This window comes from Scyliorhinus torazame, chromosome 5 (genome assembly GCF_047496885.1).
Source record: "Scyliorhinus torazame isolate Kashiwa2021f chromosome 5, sScyTor2.1, whole genome shotgun sequence".
NCBI lineage: Eukaryota > Metazoa > Chordata > Chondrichthyes > Carcharhiniformes > Scyliorhinidae > Scyliorhinus > Scyliorhinus torazame.
In genome coordinates, this window is record NC_092711.1 from 261,989,844 (window position 1) to 262,014,826 (window position 24,983).

Below are 24,983 nucleotides of genomic sequence, written 5' to 3' on the forward strand. Positions count from 1 at the left end.
TAAGTTTCTCAGATATCGAGCAAGTAAACACAAACCTAAAGTAAACCAAACAAAATTCACAGATCTCTAAAAGACTTATGTATATCGTGCTTTTCTTGACCTTAAGGTGTCCCAAAGTACGTTACAGCCAATCAAGTACCTTTGAAAGTGTAATTACTGCTGTAATTTTTAAATCTCAGATTAGACTTTGAAAATCTGTTCTCTTTCTTAACAGTTTCATTGTCGCACGCAGAATTCTTGCCCTGCTGGATATGCCCCTCAATCATTTTTTTAAAAAAAATTTAGAGTACCCAATTATTTTTTCCAATTAAAGGGCAATTTTAGTTTGGCCAATCCATCTAACCTGCACATCTTTAAGTGTGGGGGTGAAACCCATGCAGACATGGGGAGGATGTGCAAACTCCACAGACGGTGACCCGGGGCCGGGATCAAACCCAGGTCATCAGCGCCGTAGGCAGGTCCCTCAATAACTGGCCCCTGTACCAATGCATCTAAACTGTGAACAGGAATTCATACTTGCAATATTATTTGTATATTTATGTTTTATATGCATGCAGCTGTCGGTGTACTGCAAGCTGTGCATGTGTGAGAGTCAATTCTGAATGTGCATAAAGCTTTTGCTGTCTTGCAGAACTACGGAACTGTGATGAGCTGCATACTATCTTGAGGCTGGTGTTGAAAGCTGGGAACCATATGAATGCTGTAAGTATTTTGAACTGAGTAATTCAACCAGCACAGTGTCATGATCATCTTTCACCGCTGCCAAAAATGCAATTTTTTAGTTCCATTGAAGTCAATCCACAATCAGCAATTTACCACCTCTGCTGAAAATGAAAATTATCTAGTCAATAATGCACTGAGGTGTTGTTACTAATTGGTTAATAAATCTCATGATCTACCTTATCAAATATTATCATAGTAATATCCCTTTTTAAAGTAAAGATAGCAAAATGATGTACAAAACTTTATCACAATTACACAAACATGTAACACATCTCTGGATAGGAATGCAAATTTATATGAACATATGAAATAAGAGCAGAAGTAGACCATTGTACCACTCAAACCTGTTCTACCATTCAATAAGATCATGGCTGAACTGCTTGTTTTGCATTCCACATTCAATCTACCCCCCCGATAACCTTTGATTCCTTTGCTAACAAGAATATAAATACCTCTGCCTTAAAAATATTCAGCAACCCGCTTCCACTGCCTTCTGAGGCAAAGAGTTCTGCAATAACCCTCACGAGCCCCACGGGGATGACCCAGTTGATCCCCTCCATGGGGCTCATGGAGTACGAGCTCACCGCTGAGGGGTGGAGGCCAAGTAACTGAGCCTTGTGAACTAGGCACTTAAAAGTCGGCAAGGATTGGAACCGGCAAGATCAATAGTCCTGACTGGGCCAGATTCACTGAATGCCGCATTGCGTTCTTATTTCCCTTTGACTAAATAAACCTTTGTGGTTAAACCTTCTTGGAGAATACAGGCCACTCCTGTGGATATTGTGAGTTGCAAAGTCGCACAACCCACTGAGAAAAAAACATTCTCCTCATCTCTGTCCTAAAAGAGCGACCCCTAATTTTAACAGTGCTTCGTGTTCTTGTTCCATTTGCAGGGAGGATATTCAGGAAATGCTTCAGGATTTCGGATTGCGTCACTGTTGAAGCTTGCTGACATAAAAGCAAACAAACCTGGCATGAACCTGATGCACTTTGTAGCCATGGTAAGCATTTTGAACACACGACCCTGTTTTTGGAATATTGCTCACTTCATTATTGACCTATAAACAGAAATATTTTAGGCAGTAAAACAGCAAGGTAAATGGCCCTTTGGGCAGTAAAATTAATTGAGAGGAGTCACTTCATTTTGTAGAATGGAATAACAATAACAAATGTGTCATGACGGTGTTATCTGTGGTTCAGCGGTAGCGCTCGTCTTCAAATATGAAGGATGTGGTTCTAACCCCTTGAACACATAACTTAGGCTGACACTTCATGCTGTACTGAGGGAGTGCTGCACTGTTTCAAGTGCCAGCTTTCAGATGAGATGTTAACCTGCTTTCTCAGCAAGATGTAAAAGATCCGGTGGCAGCACTTGAAGAAGAGTAGGAAGTTCTCCCTGTGCACTGGCCGACAAATATCCCACATCCAGCACCAGTTGATTTAGTAATTTATTTTATTGCATGAGGGAACTTGCCATTTGCCATTTGTCTGCTGTTTTTCCTAAAGTATAATAGTGACCAAAATACAAAATATTTAATGAGATGTAAAGTGCTCTGGGAGGTCCAGAAGTCAGGAATGGTATCACATAAATGCACATATTTATTTATAATAGGGTATGAATGCTAATTATAAAGGGACAGATTACATTACCTCTGCCATTTTTACTATCCAGATAAGGAGACTTAAGTCATAAGTTAGTTCAATTAGCTTTTGTAACTGGCACAAATTTAGTTAGTATGTTTAAAACACAGTGGTGATGGTCTGTGGCATTGCATAGGATACGTTTATGTCTCTCAGATATGTCTCCCTCCATCATCTTGTTGATATTTCTCTCTATTCCCCTTGTGCCTTTGTCTTCCATTTATCTTTCTATACTTTTTTTCTTCCTTGTTCTTCTGAGCTTTTCTGCTTTGTATCTGTCTTTATCTTTGAATGGAAGATGTTGGCCTGGATTCTCCGTCCCGCGACGTCGTAACGCCGATCGCGATCGGGCGGAGAATCGGGCATCCAGCCGAAATCGAGATTCGCGCCAGATGCTGAACCAAACGCTGTGCTCCGCAACCCCCCCCCCCCCCCCCCCGGCTGCAGACGGGATTGAGGATCTTACCCGCGTGCCAGTGGCGGGTGCGAATGGATGCAAATGGGTCCTTTTTAGCGGGCTTGGCACCAGAGTCTCCAGGCCCTCGCGATTCTCTGGTCCTCTGGGCCGGGAATCACGTGAACAGGATTCTCTACCGGTATCACCAGCGTGAACCTGACATGGTAGACCTCGCCATGGGTCAAAGTCCATTTGAGGTACACCTCCTCCTCCCCCCCCCCCCCCCCCCCCCCCCCCCGACACACAATCCACTAACTGCCCATCCTTCCTCTAGTAGACCGCCCCCCCCTCCCGAGACACTCTAAAATGGGAGACACCCCCCCCCCCCCCCCCCCGAACCAAAGGGCTCCCTAACCAAAGGAACCTCCCATTGGGACCCCCTAAATAGGGTGACACCCCACAGAGACCCCTAACTAAGGTGACCCCCTAAATAAAAGGACCCCCCCAAGGGACACTCTAACTAAAGGGACACCCCCCCCCCCAACACACACACAGATTCCCCATAAAAATGACCCCTGTCTGGAAGCTAGAGAACAGTCCATACAGGGACACTGAAAGAAATTATAGTTGCAACACTCACCTGGAAGCACCATGTGTCCATTCCTTGAAAGAGAACAGCTGTGGCCTGTGATTAAACCTCTCAGATCCTCTAACTGCAAGCCAATCATTTATTTCTGTTAGTGGGCTGTGATTGACAGCTTCCAAAAAACAGCTTCATTCATCTTCTTCACTCTAAGTGCTGTAACCACAATGTTTACAAACATCAACCACATCAAAGAGAGTTAAGTGCTGTCAATTTCCAACTCAGCACTTCAAAGGCACTCAAGCATGAAGGGGTGCGATTGGAATTGCGGCTGCCTTGTGGGGCTGGTTTAGCACACTGGGCTAAATCGCTGGCTTTTAATGCAGATCTAGGCAGGCCAGCAGCACGGTTCAATTCCCGTACCAGGCGCTGGAATGTGGCGACTAGGGGCTTTTCACAGTAACTTCATTTGAAGTCTACTTGTGACAATAAGCGATTTTCATGTGGGGAGGGGGCTAATTTGTGTTGCGGTTGGGGGAATGGCCAGCCACAGGACTTTGCTATCAGCCTGCCCGCCCTAAATGCAGCTTGCATTGCTCAGGGTTCCCCTTCCCATCACCTCGCCCTAAGCCTCTTGTTTTTCTTCCAGCCTTAAACTTCTTTAACAAATTTGATTGACTTTTATGAGGAGTTAATCAGGTGTGTAGATGAGGGTAGTGCAGTTGATGTAGTTTATGTGGATTTCAACAAAAACTTTGACAAGGTCCTATATGGGAGACTGATAAAGAAGGTAAAAGCACAAGGGATCCAGGGTAACTTGGCAAGTTGGATCCAAAATTGGCTTATTGGCAGGAGACAGAGGGTGGTGATAGAAGACTATGTGACTGGAGGCCGATGTCCAATGACATACCACAGTGATCAGTGCTAAGTCCCTAATTGTTTGTGATATATATAAACAACATAGATGAGAATGTGGGAAGGGGGGGATGATAAGTAAGTTTGTGGATGACCCAAAGATTGGCATTGTGGTTAATAGTGAAGTAGAAGGTCTTGGGTTACAGGAAGATATAGACAGGTTGGTCAGATGGGCAGATCGGAGGCAGATGGAATTTAACTCTTAAAAAATGTGAGGCGATTTAACCTGAGGGTCACCACACCTCAGATGAGGGGCAAGATTGAGACGGCAGGGCAAGGTACAGGAATGGAACCCATGCTGTCGGCACACACCACATCACAAACCAGCCATCCAGCCAACTGCACTAACTGACCCCCTGATGGAGACAATGGGGCAAAGTGGAGAAGTGCTGTGCGAGAAATGGAACGGGAGAGGTAGGAAGTGGATTGAAGAAAGGGAACATTGGAAGGCAGAGGGAAGACCGATGGGAGGGAAGCTGATCCCTGACAAGCCTGCATGAAAAGCTTACAAACAAGGGTGTCCAAAGGATACCACATCGTTTACTGATCGGGATGCACAAAGGTGATGGATAGAAGCCCAAGTGGGGCATGGGTGCCTCTCAAGTGAATGGCTCAGGGAGAGGGTGGTTGAATCAAGGAACAAACTTCTTCTTGAGGCTGTTAGCCTTTTTCCTCTGGGTTGCTGACATCCTGCATGGTCTGGTGAAGACAGGTGGCCTGGAGAGAGTGATATTAATGTGCTGGACTGCTGTTCAATAGGGCGCTGTGGCCTTTGAACCCACCAGCTGATAGTGGGCAAAAGAACCAGCTGCTGGCCTGCCAGGTGACACGGAGGGGAACTTTCTGTGCATAATTAATTAGGTTCCAAGCGCAGACTCTGCCATGGAATCCTGCCATTCTGGACAGTGAGAGAGTTAACTGCCGCTGCACTTAGTCTCAAAAATGGAGAATTCTGCCGGTGACGGCGGGCGGGAGTCAGCCGCACAATGGAGGGCTCCCGTTCGGGAACGGCATTTTCGGGGCTTTAAGCCCGGTCCCAGGGTCCACGGAGGCGGCAAAAGCAGGGAGAAGGCACAGAGGCGGCAGAGTGAAGGCTCAGTGAAGAAAAATGTCTAGGGTGAGCAAAAGAATGTCCGTAACAAAAACAGCTGAAGGTCTGGCGGGGAGTGGAAAGGTCACCACGGGGTCACCAAGGAAAATGGAGGCTGGAGCACCAGGGGAGACCGCATTGCTTACGGCTGAAGAAATAACTAAGGCGATGGCTGCGGAATTTGAAAGGCAGTTTCCAAAATACATGGAGACAATGAGGAAGGAGATGAGAGAGGTTTTGAGTGTGCTGGTGGAGGAGGCGATTTCCCCGGTGACAAAGGCGGTAGCGAGCGCAGTGACGGGGGTGCGAGAGCAAGGGGAGGTGCTGAAGGAAGTGGAGGAGACGTTATTGCAGCACGGTGATCAACTTGCCTCGATGGGGAAGGAGATACGGAAGGTGATGGACATTAACAAGGATCTGCGAGGAAAAATGGAAGACCTGGAAAACTGATCCAGGGGACAGAATTTGAGGATTGTGGGGCTGCCCGAAGGAGTTGAAGGACCGAGGCCGACTGAGTATTTTGCCGCGATGCTGGCGAAACTATTGGGGGAGGGGAGGATCCCTCCCGATATGAACTGGATTGGGCTTATCGGTCGTGGAGGCCTGTACCAAAGGCGAGTGAGCCGCCAAGGGTAGTGACTCTGTGCTTCCGTAGGTACAGAAGGTCCTGTGCTGGGCCAAGCAGAAGTGGGTGGTGCAGTGGGCTGGAGCTGGTATACGTATATACCAGGACTTTACGGTGGAGCTGGCGAGGAGGCGGGCTGCCTTCAACCGGATGAAGAGGACACTGTACATTAGCAAGGTGCAGTGCTGCATTGTATATCCAGCGAAGCTGAGGGTGACTTACAAGCGCAGGGACTTTTATTTTGGAACGGCGGAAGCAGCGGGGGAGTTTGCGAAGGCAGAAGGACTGTGGCAGAACTGAGAAATTGAGAAATGGCCATGCGCCGATGTAACCTCATGACTGTATTTTCTTCTTTTTTGTTTCACTGCGTGCGGGTGTATGGGCTAAAGGAGCCAATGTTGTATATATTTGGACAAGGGAAATGATGGGACTTTCACTCGAAATGAGGGCTCTTTGGGGTGTAGGTGGATACGTGGGGTTTGTGTGCTAAAAGGGGATTTCTGGGCTTTCCTAGGGCCGGGCAAGGGGGAAAGGGACCCGGGCGGGGGCCTCCATGCTGGCTGATTTAAGCCGGTCAGTGAACAGGAGTGAGGTGGGGGGAGGGGCTGCGGCCATCGGAGCCTGGCAGAACAGGGTCCGAGTGGTCTAGCCGGGGTGGAAAGTTGGGGGGGAAGGAACCGAGGTTGGGGGGAGGAATTTTACAAGAGGCAGTGGACGGGAGGAGTTGGAGACTGGGGACGGGGGGTGCAACTCTTGGGTATCATGTACGGTACTCTTTCAGAGGTTGGAGGGCGTTGAGTGTAGGGGGGGAGGGGGAGTGGACTCCATAGGTCAATGGTGACCATGTGCGGTCCCAGACTCCTTTTTCTTTTTCTCCTTTGTTTTTTTGTTGCCACCATGGGAGGGTTTGTTTTATTGGATGCATATATTAACAGGTGGGCCGTTGTTTGGGGTGGTGGGAGGATGGGATCGTTGGTATTGTTAAGGGGATTGATTTTGTATTTTTTACCGTTTACTGTTTGTGGGTGGGGTGTAAATTTTGATGGAAAATGTGAAAATGGAGAATAAAAACATTTTAAAAAAGAAAATGGAGAATTCTGCTCAACACTTCAAACTACTCTGCAGTACTGCATCATGAAAGACACAGGAAAAATATTGTTGCATAAAATTGCATTTTAAACTGTTCAAATATTCCAGTTTTGTGAAAAGTTGCAAACAACCAAATTGATTTAAAAGAGGGGCATGGGAAGAGATTCAGTAATTCAAGAAAGCACGTGAGCATGAAAACATCCCAATGATATTCGTTTACAACTATAAGGGACAGAAAATACCAGACTGACCAAAATCAGCAGTGTGCTTGAACGTTTCAACTCTGATGTTGCAGAATGTTTTCTGTAACAAGCTATTTTCACATTTGAAGTCATGGCCTCTTTTCTGCAACTGTTTACACTTCTGGGCACTGAGGAAGTTTCCATGGTGTTTCAAGTCATTTGGCAATGTTTAGCTGTGGGAAAAGGTGTTGTTCCAAAAATAATGGGCGGGATTTTCCCGCAATTGGCAGGATGGCCCTACGCCGGCGGCAAGAACAGCACGAACCACTCCGGCGTCGGGCCAACCGGAAGTTGCGGAATCCTCCGCACTTCCGGGTGCTAGGCCGGCGGCAGAGGGGTTTGCGACGCCCGAAGGGCCAGCGTGGTTCCGTGCATGCGCAGACCGGCCGGCGTGTTCCTGTGCATGCGCAGGGGGGATCCCCCCGCGCCCCCCCGAGGACTCCACTAGACGGCCTACCAGCCAGGTCCCGCCGTGTGGGACCATGTCCATTTCATGCCGGCGGGACTGGCCAGGAACTGACGGCCACTCGGCCCATCGGGGCCCGGAGAATTGCCAGGGGAGCCGCTGCCAATGGCCCCCGACCAGCATGGCGTAAACCCTGCCCCCGCCCGAAAACCGACGCCAGAGAATACGGCAGCCGGCGGCGGGGCGGCATTCACGCCGCCCCCCGGGGATTCTCTGACCCGGCGAGGGGTTGGAGAATCCCGTCCAATATCTTTAAATTTTATGTACTTTTTAATAATTTCAATTAAAAAATCAATCCCTGGAAAAGGCATTGCCTTCCAAGTGACCACTTTCCTTCCTGTTCTGTTACTTGTCTTTTTGCTTGCGTTGTTTAAATTCTGTTTGAGCATAATTTTGATCAACTCTAACTAACATCTGATTGAATGGTTTTTATTTTCAGAGTTGTAAGTCAAGACATGAACCTGAGAATGGAACATTAGGGCAGCACGGTAGCATTGTGGATAGCACAATTGCTTCACAGCTCCAGGGTCCCAGGCTCGATTCTGGCTTGGGTCACTGTCTGTGCGGAGTCTGCACATCCTCCCCGTGTGTGTGTGGGTTTCCTCCGGGTGCCTCCCACAATCCAAAGATGTGCAGGTTAGGTGGATTGGCCATGATAAATTGCCCTTAGTGTCCAAAATTGCCCTTAGTGTTGGGTGGGGTTACTGGGTTATGGGGATAGAGTGGAGGTGTTGACCTTGGGTAGGGTGCTCTTTCCAAGAGCCGGTGCAGACTCGATGGGCCGAATGGCCGCCTTCTGCACTGTGAATTCTATAATAATTATTCTATGATAATCTTCAGTCATTCTGTATGATTAGCATGGTTAGCACCTATCATGAGTATTTTTGTTCCCAACACTCCTCAAATGGGGCCTTTCTGTTTCTTCAAAAGCAGGTATTTAAGAGAGCAGACAGTAAACTTTAAATACACGTTTGGCTTTTTCGCTGCCTTTCATATCTTCCTGAACAGTGTCACCAGGCTTCGCTTTAATTACATCTCATCTTCAGTTGTCACTACAACCTTTCTCTTCACTTCAGTTCTCATTGCAGTCTTACCCCTCCTGTTCCCCATGCTGTCATCGAAACTTTGGTTGTGAGGAGTCAGCCCCAGGCCAGAAAAAGCTCCCCCTACATCGTATCCTTGTGAGAAGGTGCACAACCTACCAGTCATTTTGGGGGATAATAATCCAAGTGATGCACAATTAGCAGCTACTGGATTCTGCAGGATGTTGAATTTACGTAGCAAGACCGAAACGACAGCCGTATTTGTTTGATTTGAGTATCATTTTTCAGCAATTGTTAATTCAATGATTGAGTGCTTTATGCGTAGCATTCTGCAGAAGCAGCATGTCACTGGTACATTTGAGATTCTCCATGTAATTAATCCATGACCGTTCATTTCTTTAATAGGCTGGTATTTCTTTTGTTAACAGGCAGCAGAAAAAAAGAACAAAAAGCTTCTTTCCTTCCCAGATAAACTGGAACACATTGGAGCAGCAGCCAGGTTGGATAACATTTTCTCTCGCACTATAGGCTGCACAAAATTATTCGTAAAACCCTGCAGGTTTACAGCTATCCTAATTACTACATATTGTAAATATTTCTCTATGTCAACACATTTTTTAACAGCAACGAGTTGCCTTCAAGTCTATAAATGTTTTCTGCTCCTACTTTGCAGTAAGAAATAATTTGCATTTGTCGACCAAGAATTTGCATTGATATGAATATTAATGGTGTTCATGTCTTAATTTTGTGCTGTTCTCAATGTCATGCTGCTTTTGGCCTCTTATCGGGATCTCAGGAAGCCATGTTGAGTCTCTCTTTAGTACTGCCATTGTTGTTTCCTTTGGATATTCTGAGGCTGTAGCATAACAATATTTTTCTAGTTTCCTCTTAACAGCACTCAGAATCCTAGAATGGTTACATCATGAAATTCGGCCATTCAGTCCATCAAGTCCATGCTGGCTCTCTGCAAGAGCAACTCAGCCAATCTTGTTCCACCATCCTTTCCATATCACCCAATATTATTTTAATGTTCTGGTGCTTATTCAACCCTTTTGAAAACCACAATTAAATCTGCCTCCACCATCCTCACAGGAAATGCTTCCAGATCCTAACCACTCACTATGTAAAAAAAGTTCTTTCGTCTTTTCATCTTTGGCCCCTTTGCCAAGTACCATAATTCTGTGTCCTCTGGTTTTCACCCCCTCCATCAAAGGGAACAGTTTTGTCTATTCTGTCTAGCTCCCTCATAATTTTGAACATCAAATCGCCTCTCAACCTTCTCTGTGGAGAACAGCTCCAACTTCTCTAAAACGGTCCTCATAACTGAAATCACTCTTCCCCAGCATCATTACCCTAAATCAGGCTTGTCCAACCTTTTTGCACGGGGAGACTCTCATTTCAATTTTTGTCACACTCTGGTTTGGGTGGGGGGGGGGGGGCAGGCAATGAGAACATTTTGGAAAGATAAAGGATCTAATTCTGCATTTAGAAGACTAGAGGCATGATTCTCTGGCCTCATTGCACTCTCGCTCAAGTATAATGAGGCCAGTGAATAGCGGGAGAGGCCCAAAATGCGATCCGCGCCGGATGTCAAACAGTTTGCGGTGCAACCGGCCCGCCCCGTAGGCAAAATCGGGATCTCGCCTCAGCGTGATGAGAAACCAATTATCACCACTTAAGCCCCATTTCCATATAATTAAAGGGAACGACCTCATATCCAATGGCCTCTGCATCATTCAGTGGTCTTCCCAGCAAGTGTTCACAGTGGCGCCAATTAGTACTCCTTTTGAAAAACGTGAACCTGCCGGACGGGCTTTTGTGGGGAGCCAAGGAGGTGAGTAGCCATCTTTGCTCGCAAGCAAAGAGACTGGGGGCGCTGGGTTTGCCACCCCAGTGCTCGGTGGGGGGTGGGAACACACAACTGGGAGTGGGATGGGCCAGCATGGGGAGGAGGTGCTGGGGGGTGCAACCGTTCGTGGCACCACCATGCCAATCCTGGATCATGTTTACCCATTCTGAGGGCAACCCTTTTCCCTGCCCGTCTGCCCCACCGATCACCCATACCCCCCACTGACTGCTGTGGCCTCTGGCTGCATGGCTAAAGGTTATTGCTGATTGGGATTGGCAATCATTGTTAAGTGAGCACTTCACGCATGCCAAGGGGATAGCCGTGGGTGAGCGAGCCACTCTCAGTGATCCTCAACGTGCCTGGCCCTCCTAGCTCTAGCACTACGTCTAGGATGCTCATCGGAGGTGGAAGCAGCCAGTTGCCTACCTCATCCTGTGGCCCTCAATGCCCCTTGGTGGGTGTCCTCTGGGGCCGGGTGGCCCTGGCTCACTTGTTGACAGCACATGCACAGCCGTGCCCCCTGTCCCGTGTTAAGACCTCGAGACACAGCCTCATCAGAGGGGTAGAACACTGATGAGCTGGTGCCCACCATCGCCATTCCATGGGATGGGTCCGAGTTGAGACCCAGCGGTGCGCAGCAAGATGGCCGTGATTATGGCGGTCCGTGCTAGGGCATCACCCCAGTCCCATATGGGGTCAGCCCGGCCACTCGGCCTGTTTCCCCCCCCCCCCCCCCCCCCCCCCCACCCGCCCATCACACCGCCACCTCCCCTGGAGGCACTCCCCACCCTAGTCAACCCGGCCAGTTTGCGAGCCGTAGTCGCTCCTCTCCGTGCTTTACCTCCTCTCTCTCCCTCATCAGCTACCACACCGGGTTCATGATTTTAAAAAAGAGTATGTTGCCATACATTTCTTTACATGAGATTTAATTTACCCTGTACACCCAAGTATATGTCATTAATATATATCAAGAAAAGCAATAATCTGAGTAGTGACGTCTGGGGAACTGTACTGTATAACTTCCTACAGTCAACAAGCAACTGTTCAGCACTAGTATCTGTTTCATGGCCCTCAGCCTATGATTTGGTGGGCAATAAAGGCTTTCCTCAAATTTTCGTGAGTAATTCCGGACTCCCCCGTCCCCCCCCCAAAAAAAGCATTATGCATTTCGCAGCTGAATTTACGAACATTTATATAATTGGACATTGGGCGCAACTATACCCTTAACACCACATATTCTCACTGTCTCCCACCATCTCCCAGGCTCAAAAAGAAGCAGTCACTCCAGTAAGTGTGGAAAATGTGAAGGCTTGCAGGTGAGAGTGAAGCAACGCGGCTCCAAAGCCGCTCTGCCCAGCTTACTCATAGCTAATGTTCAATCTCTGGAAAACAAGCTCGACAAACTTAAAGCCAGAATCACTTTTCAAAGAGAACTGAGGAACTGCTGCGTGTTCTGTTTCACGGAGACATGGCTGACTCCTGCTTCACCGGACTGTGCCCTACAACCGGAGGGCTTCTCAATCCACCAAATGGACCGGACGACGGCCTCAGGCAAGGCTAGGGGATGTGGGGTCTGCCTTCTAATCAACACCGCCTGGTGCCGAGATGTAGCAACACTGGTGAGTTTCTGCTCCCCGGATCTAGAATACCTGACACTCAAATGCCGCCCCTACTACCTTCCACGGGACTTCAGCTCCGTTATCCTGACGGCAGTTTACACCGCACCCCATGCAGATGTGAAAATCGTGCTGGACGAAATATACATCATCACAAATAGCCTTGAAACAAAACATCCCGAGGCCGTGTTCATCGTGGCCGGGGACTTCAATCAGGCCAAGCTCAAGAGCGTACTACCAAGTTACCACCAACACGTCACCTGTTTCACCAGAGGCCCAAACATCCTGGACCACTGCTACAAAATATCAATCATGCCTCTATCGCCTGCCCACACTTTGGCAAATCTGACCACAAGGCTGTGCTCCTGCTCCCGGCTTATAAGCAAAACCTGAAGTGGGAGGATCCATCAAAGAAAGTTGTGCAATGTTAGTCTGAGGAATCGGATATCTCCTACGGGACTGCTTAGAGTCAGTGGACTGGTCAGTATTTTTAAAACTCTGTGACCAGCTTGAACGAGTATGCCACTACAGTAACTGACTTCATTAGTAAGTGTGTAGAAGACTGTGTGCCAAAGAAACAAATCCGCGTGTTTCCCAACCGGAAATCCTGGATGAACAATGATACCCACTGCTTGCTGAAGTCTTAGTCTGAGGCGTTCAAGTTATGCGACCCTGACCTATATAAGAAAGCCAGATATGATCTAAGGAGATCCATCAAAGATGCCAAAGGGTAGTACCGAGCCAAACTCGAGTCCCAGGCTAGCCACTCGGACCCCAACCGACTATGGCAAGGTCTGCAAGACATAACGGGCTCAAAATGAAGGCATGTAAAACCGCCGGCTCCAATGCACCCCTCTCTGATGAGCTCAACGCATTCTATGCACGCTTTGAGCAAGAGGTCAGCGAGAGCACACCCTCCACCCCAGATGCCTCGGATGAACTTGTATCTGAGGTCACTATTGCAGATGTCAGAGCACGGAAAAGCCACTGGCCCGGATGGGGTACCCAGACAAGCAATCGGGTCTTGCGTGGATCAGCTGGCGGGGGTATTCGCATACATCTTCAACCTCTCTTTACAACAATCTTGAGGCCCCTATCTGCTTCAAGAAACGACCATCATCCCTGTACTAAAAAAAAAAGCCAAACAGTGTGCCTTAATGACAATCGTCCAGTGGCTCTGACATTCATCATTATGAAGTACTTTGAAAGGTTAGCCATGGCACGAATCAACTCCAGCCTCCCGGATTGCCTTGATCCACTACAGTTCGCCTACTGCTGCCACAGGTCCACATCAGATGCCATCTCCCTGGCCCTGCACAGATAACCCTGGAACACCTAGATAACAAAGACACCTATGTCAGACACCTATTTATTGACTACAGCTCAGCCTTCAACACCATTATTCCTACAAAACTCATCTCCAAACTCCGTGGCCTGGGCCTCGGCACCGCCCTCTGTGACTGGATCCTGAACATCCTAATGAAAATCGCTTATTGTCACAAGTAGGCTTCAAATGAAGTTACTGTGAAAAGCCCCTAGTCGCCACATTCCGGCGCCTGTTCGGGGAGGCTGGTACGGGAATCGAACCGTGCTGCTGGCCTGCCTTGGTCTGCTTTCAAAGCCAGCAATTTAGCCCTGTGCTAACCCACAGGCACAATCAGTAACGATAGGCAACAACACCTCCTCCACAATCATCCTCAACATGGTACCCCACAAGGCTGTGTCCTCAACCCCCTACTATACTCCTTCTACACCTATGACTGTGTGGCCAAATTCCCCTCAAACTCGATTTTCAAATTTGCCGATGACGCCACCGTAGTGGGTCGGATCTCAAACAATGAAGAGACAGAGTACAGGAATGAGATAGAGAATCTGGTGAACTGGTAGATAATCTCTCCCTCAATGTCAACAAAATGTAGGAGATTGTTATTGACTTCAGGAAGCGTAGAGGAGAACATGCCCCTGTCTACATCAATGGGACCAAAGTAGAAAGGGTGGAGAACTTCAGGTTTTAGGTGTCCAGATCACCAACAACCTGTCCTGGTCCTCCCATGCTGACACTATGTAGCACCGTCAATATGACGCGAGGCAGGTTGAGGTAATGTCAATTGAAGGCTTTATTAAGCAGAACTTTATCCCCAGCAGCGTGGTTACAGAATGCAACTGCTGAGGGAAATGGAGGAAAAAACTGGGTTCTTATACCGGCATTTCTGGGTGGAGTCCAGTAGGTGGCAGATCCTATCAGGACCTGGCATCCCTCCACCAATAGCCTGTCGACATGTGGTGTACCGTATTACCCCAATACATACCATCACACACTATAGTTAAGAAATCTCACCAACGACTCTACTTCTTCAGAAGACGAAGGAAATTTGGCATGTCAGCTACAACTCTCACCAACTTTTACAGATGCACCATAGAAAGCATTTTTTCTGGTTGTATCACAGCTTGGTATGGTTCCTGCTCTGCCCAAGAGTGCAGGAAACTACAAAAGGTCAGCAATGTAGCCCAATCCATCACGCAAAACAGCCTCCCATCCATCGACTGTCTACAATTCCCGCTGCCTCGGAAAGGCAGCCAGCATAATTAAGGACCCCATGCACCTCGGACATACTCTCTTCCACCTTCCTCCCTCAGGAAAAAGATACAAAAGTTTAAGGTCACGTACCAACCGACTCAAGAACAGCTTCTTCCCTGCTGCTATCAGACTTCTGAATGGACCTACCTCATATTAAGTTGATCTTTTCTCTACACCCTAGCTATGACTGTAACATTACATTCTGCAGTCTCTCCTTCTTTACCTACGTACGGTATGTGTTGTCTGTATACCATGCAAGAAACAATACTTTTCACTGTATACTAATACATGTGACAATAATAAATCAAGTCAAATATTTATACTGTAAGAAGTCTGACAAACCAGGTTAAATCAGGTGAATGATGCGCTCCGAAAGCTAGTGATTCGAAACAAACCTGTTGAACTTTAACCTGGTGTTGTAAGACTTATTACTATGTCCACCCCAGTCCAAAGCCGGCATTTCCACATCATATTTATACTGGATTGAGAGACTTTTGTGAGGGCCACGAAGAATCCAGCATGAATTGTAGAATAGAAAGAAATAACATTTATTTACAATAACATATATATACAATAGCAGCAGTAACTCCCTTGTTGTTCACTCCTCTCTCTCTAGCTGGTTCCATACTGGCCGGCTCTATTTATGCAGGGAATCTGCTAATGATTTCTCTGCCCCCCCTCATTGGGGAAGCTCATACTCCCTAAAGATTGTGGGATTGACATTAGTCCCCAACCAGTGGTAAGCAGACAGGTTATAACAGAAACATTAAATCATATGCATTGCAGGTCCTAATGATTGGCTATTCATTTCTAGTATCTGCGACCTACTAATGACATTATATTCCCATATTTTAAAAAATGCTTCTCTTTTTTGTGTGTCATTAAATAAAAGGAAAAACAGAGCAAACTTTAGCCACAGGTGATGACTGAGGATTTTATAAAGAGACTTATAGGAATGAGGGGCGGAATTCTCCGGCTCCCAGCCTCGTGTTTCTCGGCAACGGGAGGTGGCGCGCCATTCACTGGCGGTAGGATTCTCTGATCAATGGGCACTGTCAATGGGCATTCCCATTGAAACGCCGCATGCCGTCAGGAAACCCAAAGGCGGAGGTGCGCTACTGACTGGAGCAGAGAATTGTGTAAATGGCTCTAGAATTCCAGCTAAGAGGAGCAAGGAAGATAGTTTATAACCAGATTTCATCTGATTGGCAATGGCAGAGATGGCCATTCAGGTTATGTTATTGGTTACCAGTCAGAACTGGCTAGGTTTTGTAGCTTTGTAAACACTCATGTTTTAAGAGATAATACAGCAGAATTTTAATTAGTTGTTGATTGATATGTCGATATTTAATATTGGGTGCGATCTAGCGGATGCATTAGCCATGGGCACAAAATCTCGCGAGTGGTCAACAACTGGATATGCGCCGGCATAATCTCAGTTTGGGATCTTCACCGCCCCCCCCCCCCCCCCGCGGGTAACATCGCGAGGTTCGCACCCTTTCAAGGGGCACTACCGGGGAAATGCCAGGAAGCAATGTCAGTGGGTACTGCCAGGAAGCAATGTCAGTGGGTACTGCTAGGGAGCACTGCCAGGGAGCATTGGCAGGAGCTTTACCTTCATCTATTGCGGGGTTTCCCATTCGGCTTGTGTGGGGGCTTCCCCTTTTCCCCTTATCCACATGGAGGGGCGAGTGGGTGAGGGGGGATCTCGATATCCATTTGGGGGAATTGGGCCTTGGTCTTAAATGTAACTTTGGGATCCAGGCACCCATCTCAGATTCCTGGCATTTCTGGCCTTTCTCAGCTGGCTGTGTGATCCGCGCCAGCACTCTGAAATTGTAGAGTTCCCTTAAATCAGGTGAGAAAAGACGGCTGTGAAGCCACTGAGTAAAGTTGGCGCTGTGGCTTAGTTGGTTAAAGGGCCTGTCTAGTAAACAGGAGAGCCTGATTTCGAATCTGAGCAGTGCCTTTAGTCATTTATGGGCTGCACGGTAGCACAGTGGGAAGCCTGTTGCTTCGCAGCTCCAAGGTCCCAGGTTCGATTCCTGGCTTGGATCACTGTCTGTCTGGAGTCTGCACGTTCTGACTGTGTCTGCGTGGGTTTCCTCCGGGTGCTCCGGTTTCCTCCCACAAGTCCTGATAGACGTGCTGTTGGGTGAATTAGATATTCTGAATTCTCCCTCTGTGTACCCGAAAAGGCGCCGGAATGTGGTGACTAGGGGTTTTCACAATAACTTCATTGCAGTGTTAATGTAAGCCTACTTGTGACAATAAAGATTGTTAAGAATTTCACACAGCTTTTCTCGCCTGATCCAAAACTCTGTCTAATTTTGGGCAGATTGCACACATTATCTTTGATTGAAGTATATTGCAGGACTGATTGACATGCCAAGGAGAACCAATAAAATGCATTGATTAACTACTCACTGTTCAACATCTCAGGTTATCCGAAGATGGAATGAATGAGGAATTAAATAAGCTGACTGAAAGACTTGCCTCTCTGCAGACAAATTTAAATGAAGATCCAGAGCTTGAAGCACGGATGGTTCCCTTTCTACAGGTAAAGGTGGTTAAAGGTTTAACACAAACTGACATAAATACTGCCGTGCTTGAACTATTGCCCATCGAGATGGTTGAAATTGAAAACAGAAGGAAATTAGAATTGGAGGCATTGAAGCCTCCTTTCTGAAGGACTGATAGTAAGTGTCATTTAATGTACAAAATATCTCTTATTATTAGAGTTGGTGGAGAGATGTATTTCTGTGTTTGCTATCCTTGCTCAGTTCTAACCTTTATATTTGAGCTGAATAAGACATCTTTCTGAATTAAAGAGAAACAATCATGTCTCCAGAGTCTGTCCTGAATCCAGGTTCACAAGTTCATTTCTCCCATTAAATTCAGCAGCATAGGAATTTAGACCTGGCTTGGTGTAGCTATAGGGCTGGATTCTCCCACCCCGCCTGCCGCAAGAACGCCACGGGCGAGACGCCGACAATGGAAAAGTCCATTGACCTCGGACGGGATTCTCCCGTCGCAGGGCGAACGCGCCCGGAGAATCCCACACATAGTTTTTGTCCCCGGCACGATAGTCACAGATTCTAGTCCATTTCTGCCCAGAAATATGAAAATGTCTCCAGCATTTTCTGTTTTTGTTGCCACAAATTACCACACTTGATATCACAACCTTTATTTGGTTGCCCAGTACCACATCTATTCAGCTGCTATACTCATTCTATTGTTCACTGACTGGCCCCAATGCTGATTGGCACTTTGGTTATATTTATCACAGAATAGGAGATTCCTGTATTATGATTTTCATGACTTTTAAGAGACAATGGGATTGTGATTTGAAAATTAGCTCCAGGCAGCTCTATATAACTGTAAATATGGCAACGGTGACCCTTGTACAAATTAGTTACATAAATCAGGGGCGAAATTCTCCCCCAACGGCGCGATGTCCGCCGACTGGCGCCAAAGACGGCGCCAATCGGACGGGCATCGCGCCGGCCCAAAGGTGCGGAATGCTCCGCATCTTTGGCGGCCTAGCCCCAACATTGAGGGGCTAGGCCGACGCCGGAGGGATTTCCGCCCCGCCAGCTGGCGGAAATGGCGTTTGTTGCCCCGCCAGCTGGCGCGGAAATGCGACGCATGCGCGGGAGCGTCAGCGGCCGCTGAAAGTTTCCCGCGCATGCGCAGTGGGGAGAGTCTCTTCCGCCTCCGCCATGGTGGAGGCCGTAGCGGAGGCGGAAAGGAAAGAGTACCCCCACGGCACAGGCCCGCCCGCGGATCAGTGGGCCCCGATCACGGACCAGGCTACCGTGGGGGCACCCCCGGGGTCAGATCGCCCCGCGGCCCCCCCCCCCCGGAGCCCGCCCACGCCGCCTGGTCCTGCCGGTAAATACCAGGTTTGATTTACGCCGGCGGGACAGGCAATTTCTGGGCGGGACTTCGGCCCATGCGGGCCGGAGAATTGAGCGGGGGGGTCCCGTCAACTGGCGCGGCCCGATTCCCGCCCCCGCCCAATCTCCGGTACCGGAGACTTGGGCGGGGGCCGGATTCACGGCGGCCAACGGCCATTCTCCGACCTGGCGGGAGGTCGGAGAATGACGCCCTAGATGATGGTTGTAGAAAATTTCTGTCATTGGTAGTTTTCCTTTATTTATGTCACACCTCTGTTTCAGACTGAGTGAATTGTAAAATGTGTTTGATGAGCTGTTCACATTGTTAATCTATCTGCAGTAAGAGATGGGGGATAGCCATGCCTGAACTACTAAAGAAAATATTTGAAAGAAGCCACATTAACTTGTTTTCCCACTGTGTGAGTTCTCTTCTGCTGCTCCGAGACAAAAGATGTACACTTGAAATGTTTTCCATGACATGAAAATTCAGCTCCATTAATCTTTAATCTTTAATCTTTAGTTCTATCTTGAGATTTGAACTCTGTGGCTTGAGTTTTTAATATTGGCATAAAAGCCATTTCATTTCACATTCTAAAGTTCTATGAAAGAGAATTGCATCCAAGAATCAAGTCACATATCAAGCTGTAGAACAAAGACGGTTTTGCGCAGTGATTCAATTGCTACCATTTTAAATATTGTACTTTCAGTAACTTGTTGGCCTAGATTTTGTGGTCAAATGATGGAAAGACCGTGAGCATTCACTGTCATTACTCAGCTGAAACTGACAGCAATGTCTAGAGTCTGCACATGCGCAGAATAATGTGAAAATGTGGAGGTTTCACCAGCGATTTTATGGCCTGGATGTTTGCATTAACGGAGGGCCTATTTGTTATTCCAAAAATGGCCGAAGAGGTCCAAATCTGGAGATTCCAACCCTGAACATGGCACTCACCATTTGTCCGGGGCAGGAAATGAACTTGAATCGGGATTTCTGCATGCGCATTTCGTGGAGGCAGCTGCTCATAGAAATCAGAAGCTGGGTCCACTCCTGCGATTTTGGTGTGAGAGGTGTCTGAAACACCATGGGCAGGATTCTCCGGCCTCCGATGCCGAAATCGCGTTTGGCAATTTGCCGGAGAATCCCCGTTTGCTCCGAAATCATGGGGTGTGCCGCATTTGCGATGCTCTGCCCCCTCCAAAATGAGTACGCCGCACGCCATTGGGATGGCCTCAGGACGTCACCTGAGGCCCTCCCCCAATGCTCCGCTCCTGATGGGCCAAGTTCACAAAGGCGTGGGTCACTCATGCTATTTATTTTTGTGAACCCGGAGTGGCGGCTGCGCACTGATTTCAGCGCCGCCACAGTCGGGTGGGAGCCATTGCGTGGGCTGGGGGGGGCTTTGGCAGGGGCTGGGGGCACTGATGGGGGGTGGTCCGGGGGTGGCGAGTCTGGACAAAGGGGAGCAGTTTATGGCAGGCCGGTTCCGCGTGCGGCCGGCGCCATGTTGTACGGCGCGGCCGTTGCAGACCGCCACTGTGCGCATGCGCAGCCACGGACCCGGCAATTCTCCGGCCGTTCTATGCCACGTGCCTGCTAGCCCCCCACCAGACAGAGGATCGGTGCAGCTTTTGTGCCGTTTTATCGGCCGTAAAACGCTACTGTTCCCACGCTGGCGTCAGCACTTAGTCTTCAAATTGGAGAATCCAGCCCAACCTGTGCAAATTAGACCTGTTAGGAGCAGGCCCAAAGTTTTGTGGATTTGTTTAGATAGCCATGGTCACTTTCGGAGAGGTGAGGTATGCATATGGTCCCAGGACACCTTTGGAGGAGGTCATTTGTCCTTTGGGGCGAGGTCAGGTGCCTTTTTTGGGGAAGTAAGATGCCCTTTGGGATTACTAAATGTGGGCATGAATACGTGTAAAGAGCAAACTCTCATTGGAATTGTGAATCTCATTCGAACTGTCAAAAACAACTGTTGAAAGTGGCAAGAGGAACTGCAAAAATAATTGCAAAAAGTGTCAAGACGAACTGACAAAACAACTGTCAAAAGTGCCAAAATGAACCGTCAAAGAGAGCCGTCAAGGCATTTAAAACTCTTGCCTTTTAACTCTTTGAAAAAGTGTCCGGAGTGTTAAAACACTCTGTGTTTTGACAAATATCTTCGGGCTACCATTACTGGATTGTGCTGCATGGCTGATTTCACAGTGGCCCATTATCACAGTAGGGCGCTGCTATTTTACAATTTAATTGACAGTTTAAAGTGGTTATGGACTCTTTGAGTAGGATTATGATTTCCAATGCTTGTTTTTAGAATGGATTATGCAACTGAATGAAATGTTTATTATTCTATTGGATACTGTAATTGAAGGAATATAAATGTACTAAATGGATTTGCAATAGACACGTGGAACTTTATTTTATGATTATTGTTAGACAGAAGTTAAAATATCTATATCAACAAATTTAAAAAATATTATTTTAAAAATATGTGGAATATTTTAATCATGGGTGGCACAGTAGTTAGCACTGCTGTCATCATGGCGCCGAGGACCTGGGTTCGATCCCAGCCCTGGGTCACTGTCCATGTGGAGTTTGCACATTCTCCCCATGTCTGCGTGGGTCTCACGCAGGGTAGGTGGATTGGCCACACTAATTTGTCCCTTAAGTAGAAAAATTAAAATATATATATATTTTAATCGTAATGATATTCTACAAATATAAAATTAATTTCTCAAGGTCAACGAGGGTGTTTAGCAGTAATTATAAAGTTAGTATGCTGTTAAAATGCCAGTTACTCCTCATTTAATAGAATGTAACATAATGTAATTTTCTAACAGGCTTTTTATAGCAAAGCTAACAACAGAAGTGTGGAAGTTCTCATCAAATCATAACATTTTCTATTGATTGCAGTCTGGGAATTGTCACCGTAGTGCATTCTCTGGATTTTTACTCATGAATTGGGAGTGCAGAGGCGAGGCATTTTCTGGATCTGCAAACATGACCTGGGAGAAAGTGGCTCGGAAGGTTTAATTTTCGTTATGGGATTGTAGGGTTGCCCGGGGGTCGGGCTCGACGACCCCAACTGAATGCGTAGTATGTTGGATGTGGAGGCGGAAGGCTTACCTTGGTACACTGGTGCTGTAATAAGTGTTAAACAGGCCTCACCCCTCATGCACTCCCCATGCTCTATTCATGCCACCTTGAAGCCAGAGCATTTATATGGCTGTCCCAGTTCAGTCTCTGGTCAATGGTAAGCCCCAGGATGTTGATAGTGGGGATGGAGCAATGGCAATGCCATTGAATGTCAGGGGAAATGCTCATTGCCTGGTACTTGTGCAGCCTAAATGTTACTTGCCACTTATCAGCTCAAGGCTGAATGTTATCCAGATCTGCTACATATGTGCATAGACTGCTTCAGTTTCTGAAGAGTCGTGAATGGCGTTGAACATTGTGTAATCATCAGCAAACATCCCCACTTCTGACCTTATGATGGAAGGAAGTTAATTGATGTTACAGCTGAAGATGGACACTGGACACTACTCTGAGGAACTCCTGCAGTGATGTCCTTGAACTGAGATGATTGATCTCCAACAACCATAACCATCTTCATTTGTGCTGCGTATGAGTCCAACCAGTGGAAAATGTTGCCCCCCCCACCCCGCGCTGCATTCAGTCACTCTCCCTCATGGATTCAGCTGTTTTGTCCATGTTTTGACCAAGGCTGCAAGGAAATGGGGAGCTGAGTGGCCCTGGTGGAACCCGAGCTGAGTGGCAGTGAGCTGGTGATTAATGAATAATTGACATTTGATAACTGTTGATGACCCTCCATCACTTTGCTGATGATTGAGAGTGGACTGATGGAGCTATAATTGGTTGGGTTGGTTCGTCCTGCTTTTTGGGAATAGGACATACCTGGGAAATTTTCCACATTGTCGGGTAGATGCCAGTGCTATAGCTATACTGGAACAGCTTGGCTGGTGGTGCAGCTAGTTCTGGAGACCAAGTCTTCAGTACTATTGCTGGAATGTTGTCAGGACCCATAATCTTTGCAGTATCCAGTACCTTCAGCCATTTCTTGACATTACATGCAGTAAATCAAATCTCACTGCAAAATGCGAGCCATTTCTCTTAAGTGGTTCTATGTTTTATTCAACTTGTAAGTAAATTTCACTGTTAGCTTTAACTTGACTGCTATTTACATCATTCAAGAGGGATAAGAATATTGTAGACATAGGGAAACTGTACAGAATAAGATAGTTGAGAACTCTGTTGACAAATTAGTAACAAATAAAGAAGGTAATTCTACTCACCTTAGTTTACCTATCAAGGATAAACCTTACAGTTCCTCTTCTTTAGCATCCATTTGTTTTTTAAATTGTTCCAGGGTCCTTCAGGAAGTCCATTTCACATTTTTATAACACACTGTGAATGGAACTTCCTTTTGATAATTTGAATCTACATTCCCAATTCCATAATTGAATCTGAAGTAATATTTCAAAATCACCTTGATAATTATCTTGAATATTCTGTATATCTCTAAAAGACCTAGGGATAGAGATTTGTCTAGGTTGGTGCCTGATGGTCAGCTGGTTTACACTGCCTATTTTGCACCATTGCCTGGATCAATTTCTGTACCCCCTACTCTCATTAGCCGCCTTTCCAGGCTGAAAAGCTCACATTTCTCAAGGTTTTCCTCAAAACTCAGACTCTTTTTCCTCCGACTTAGCTTTGAGGCGCTTCCTGTATTGTGCCTGAATGTCTCCTTTGTTTATTGGCAAAGGGAAATAACCACAGTATTCACAATCTGATAAGAGCACTCTATAGTTTGATAATGACTTCCCCTGACTTGCATTCTACTGTTTGGACTTTGTTGATTGCTTCAAAGGATTAATTACTATAGTTAAAATTAAGTCTATTACCCTTTTATCTCCACCCGTAGCTATTTGAAGACTTTTCATGGATTATGTTGTCCAATTTTCTTCTTAAGTACAGTACTTTATTCTTTGGGCAGGAGAGAAAGCTGCTGCTTTTGGACGAGGGAAGTTGATGGATATTCATAAAGGACATAATCAGCTACTAAATTAACAACCTTGATTTTAGACATTTAAAAAGTATCTCAAAAGGGTAACAATGGGCACTATCTCTCCATTGGTTAACCAAAGGTTAACAAAGTCCCTAGCGAGCGCGTTGAGCCTTGTGTTTCCCGGCACTCGGAGTGCCGAGAAACACGTGGCTATTCGACGTTACGCGTGTTGAATAAGGGGCCTGAAAGGGGAACGTGCAGCCGAGGCTGCACATAGCCCTATTTTTTACAGTAGGGAACTCTGCTCATTGGAACTGCCCGTGGTAGCAAGGGATCGGGACCCAATCTCCAAAGCCCATAAATCAAGGGGGTGATTCTCTAAAATGGAGACTAAGTGTTCACGCCGTCGTGAACGCCATCACGTTGCACGAAGTGGGCCTGGGTACGACCGATTCTGTCCCCCACAGGGTGCCAGCACGGCGCTGGAGCAGTTCACGCCACTCCAGCCTCCCTTCCCGGCGCCAAATGGGCGCCACGCCAACCCGCGCATGCGCAGTTGGGCCGTGCCAACCTGCACATGCGCGGGGGGCTTCAGCGGGCCGGCCCCGACTCAACGTGGCGTCGGTGTTCAGGGGCCGGCTGTGCAACAAAATAAGCCCGGGGGGGGGAGAGGCCGGCCCGCCAATCGGTGGGCCCCGATCGCGGGCCAGACCCCATCGGAGGCCCCCCTGGTGAAGGATCGCTTTCCCCCGCCCCCCGGCCCTTCGTGCAGAGTTCCCGCCGGCAGCGACCAGGGCTGAACGGCGCCGGCGGGACTCTGTCGTATCCGCATGGCCACTCGGCCCATCCGGGCCTGAGATTCCAGCAGCCCGCGGCCGGTGCCGCATCAAACGCACCTCGGAGAATCGCGCGCCGGCATCAGGGCGCGGTTGCGGTGATTCTCCAGCCCGGTTCGCGGCTCGGAAATTCGCCCCCAAAATCCCCGACCACCCGCCAGCCCGAACACAACATGGTGCTGTCCCCCGGCATTGAATCTCGCAAGGCATGGTAAGCCAGGTGGACCCCGGGGGTGAGGTCTCCCGGCTTTCACCGGCCATGCTGCAGCGAGATGAAGTATACAAAACTGTCAATAAATATAGCTGAAACCACTCTTGCAGCTTTTCCCTCTTCATTCAGGTTTGATGAATGACTCACAATTCTGTA

The 24,983-nt window shown here is 47.6% G+C and overlaps 1 protein-coding gene across 3 annotated transcripts in view; it reads left to right on the top strand.

The window, feature by feature from the left end:
* The window catches only part of fhdc2 (FH2 domain containing 2), a 118,134-nt gene that overhangs the window by 70,730 nt on the left and 22,421 nt on the right, over positions 1 to 24,983 (top strand). For all 3 annotated transcript variants that reach the window (XM_072505459.1, XM_072505457.1, XM_072505460.1), the window contains 4 exons: positions 632 to 702; positions 1,617 to 1,724; positions 9,243 to 9,313; positions 17,300 to 17,417. In XM_072505459.1, coding sequence (XP_072361560.1) covers positions 632 to 702; positions 1,617 to 1,724; positions 9,243 to 9,313; positions 17,300 to 17,417 — 368 coding nt within the window. The remainder of the gene's footprint in view (positions 1 to 631; positions 703 to 1,616; positions 1,725 to 9,242; positions 9,314 to 17,299; positions 17,418 to 24,983) is intronic.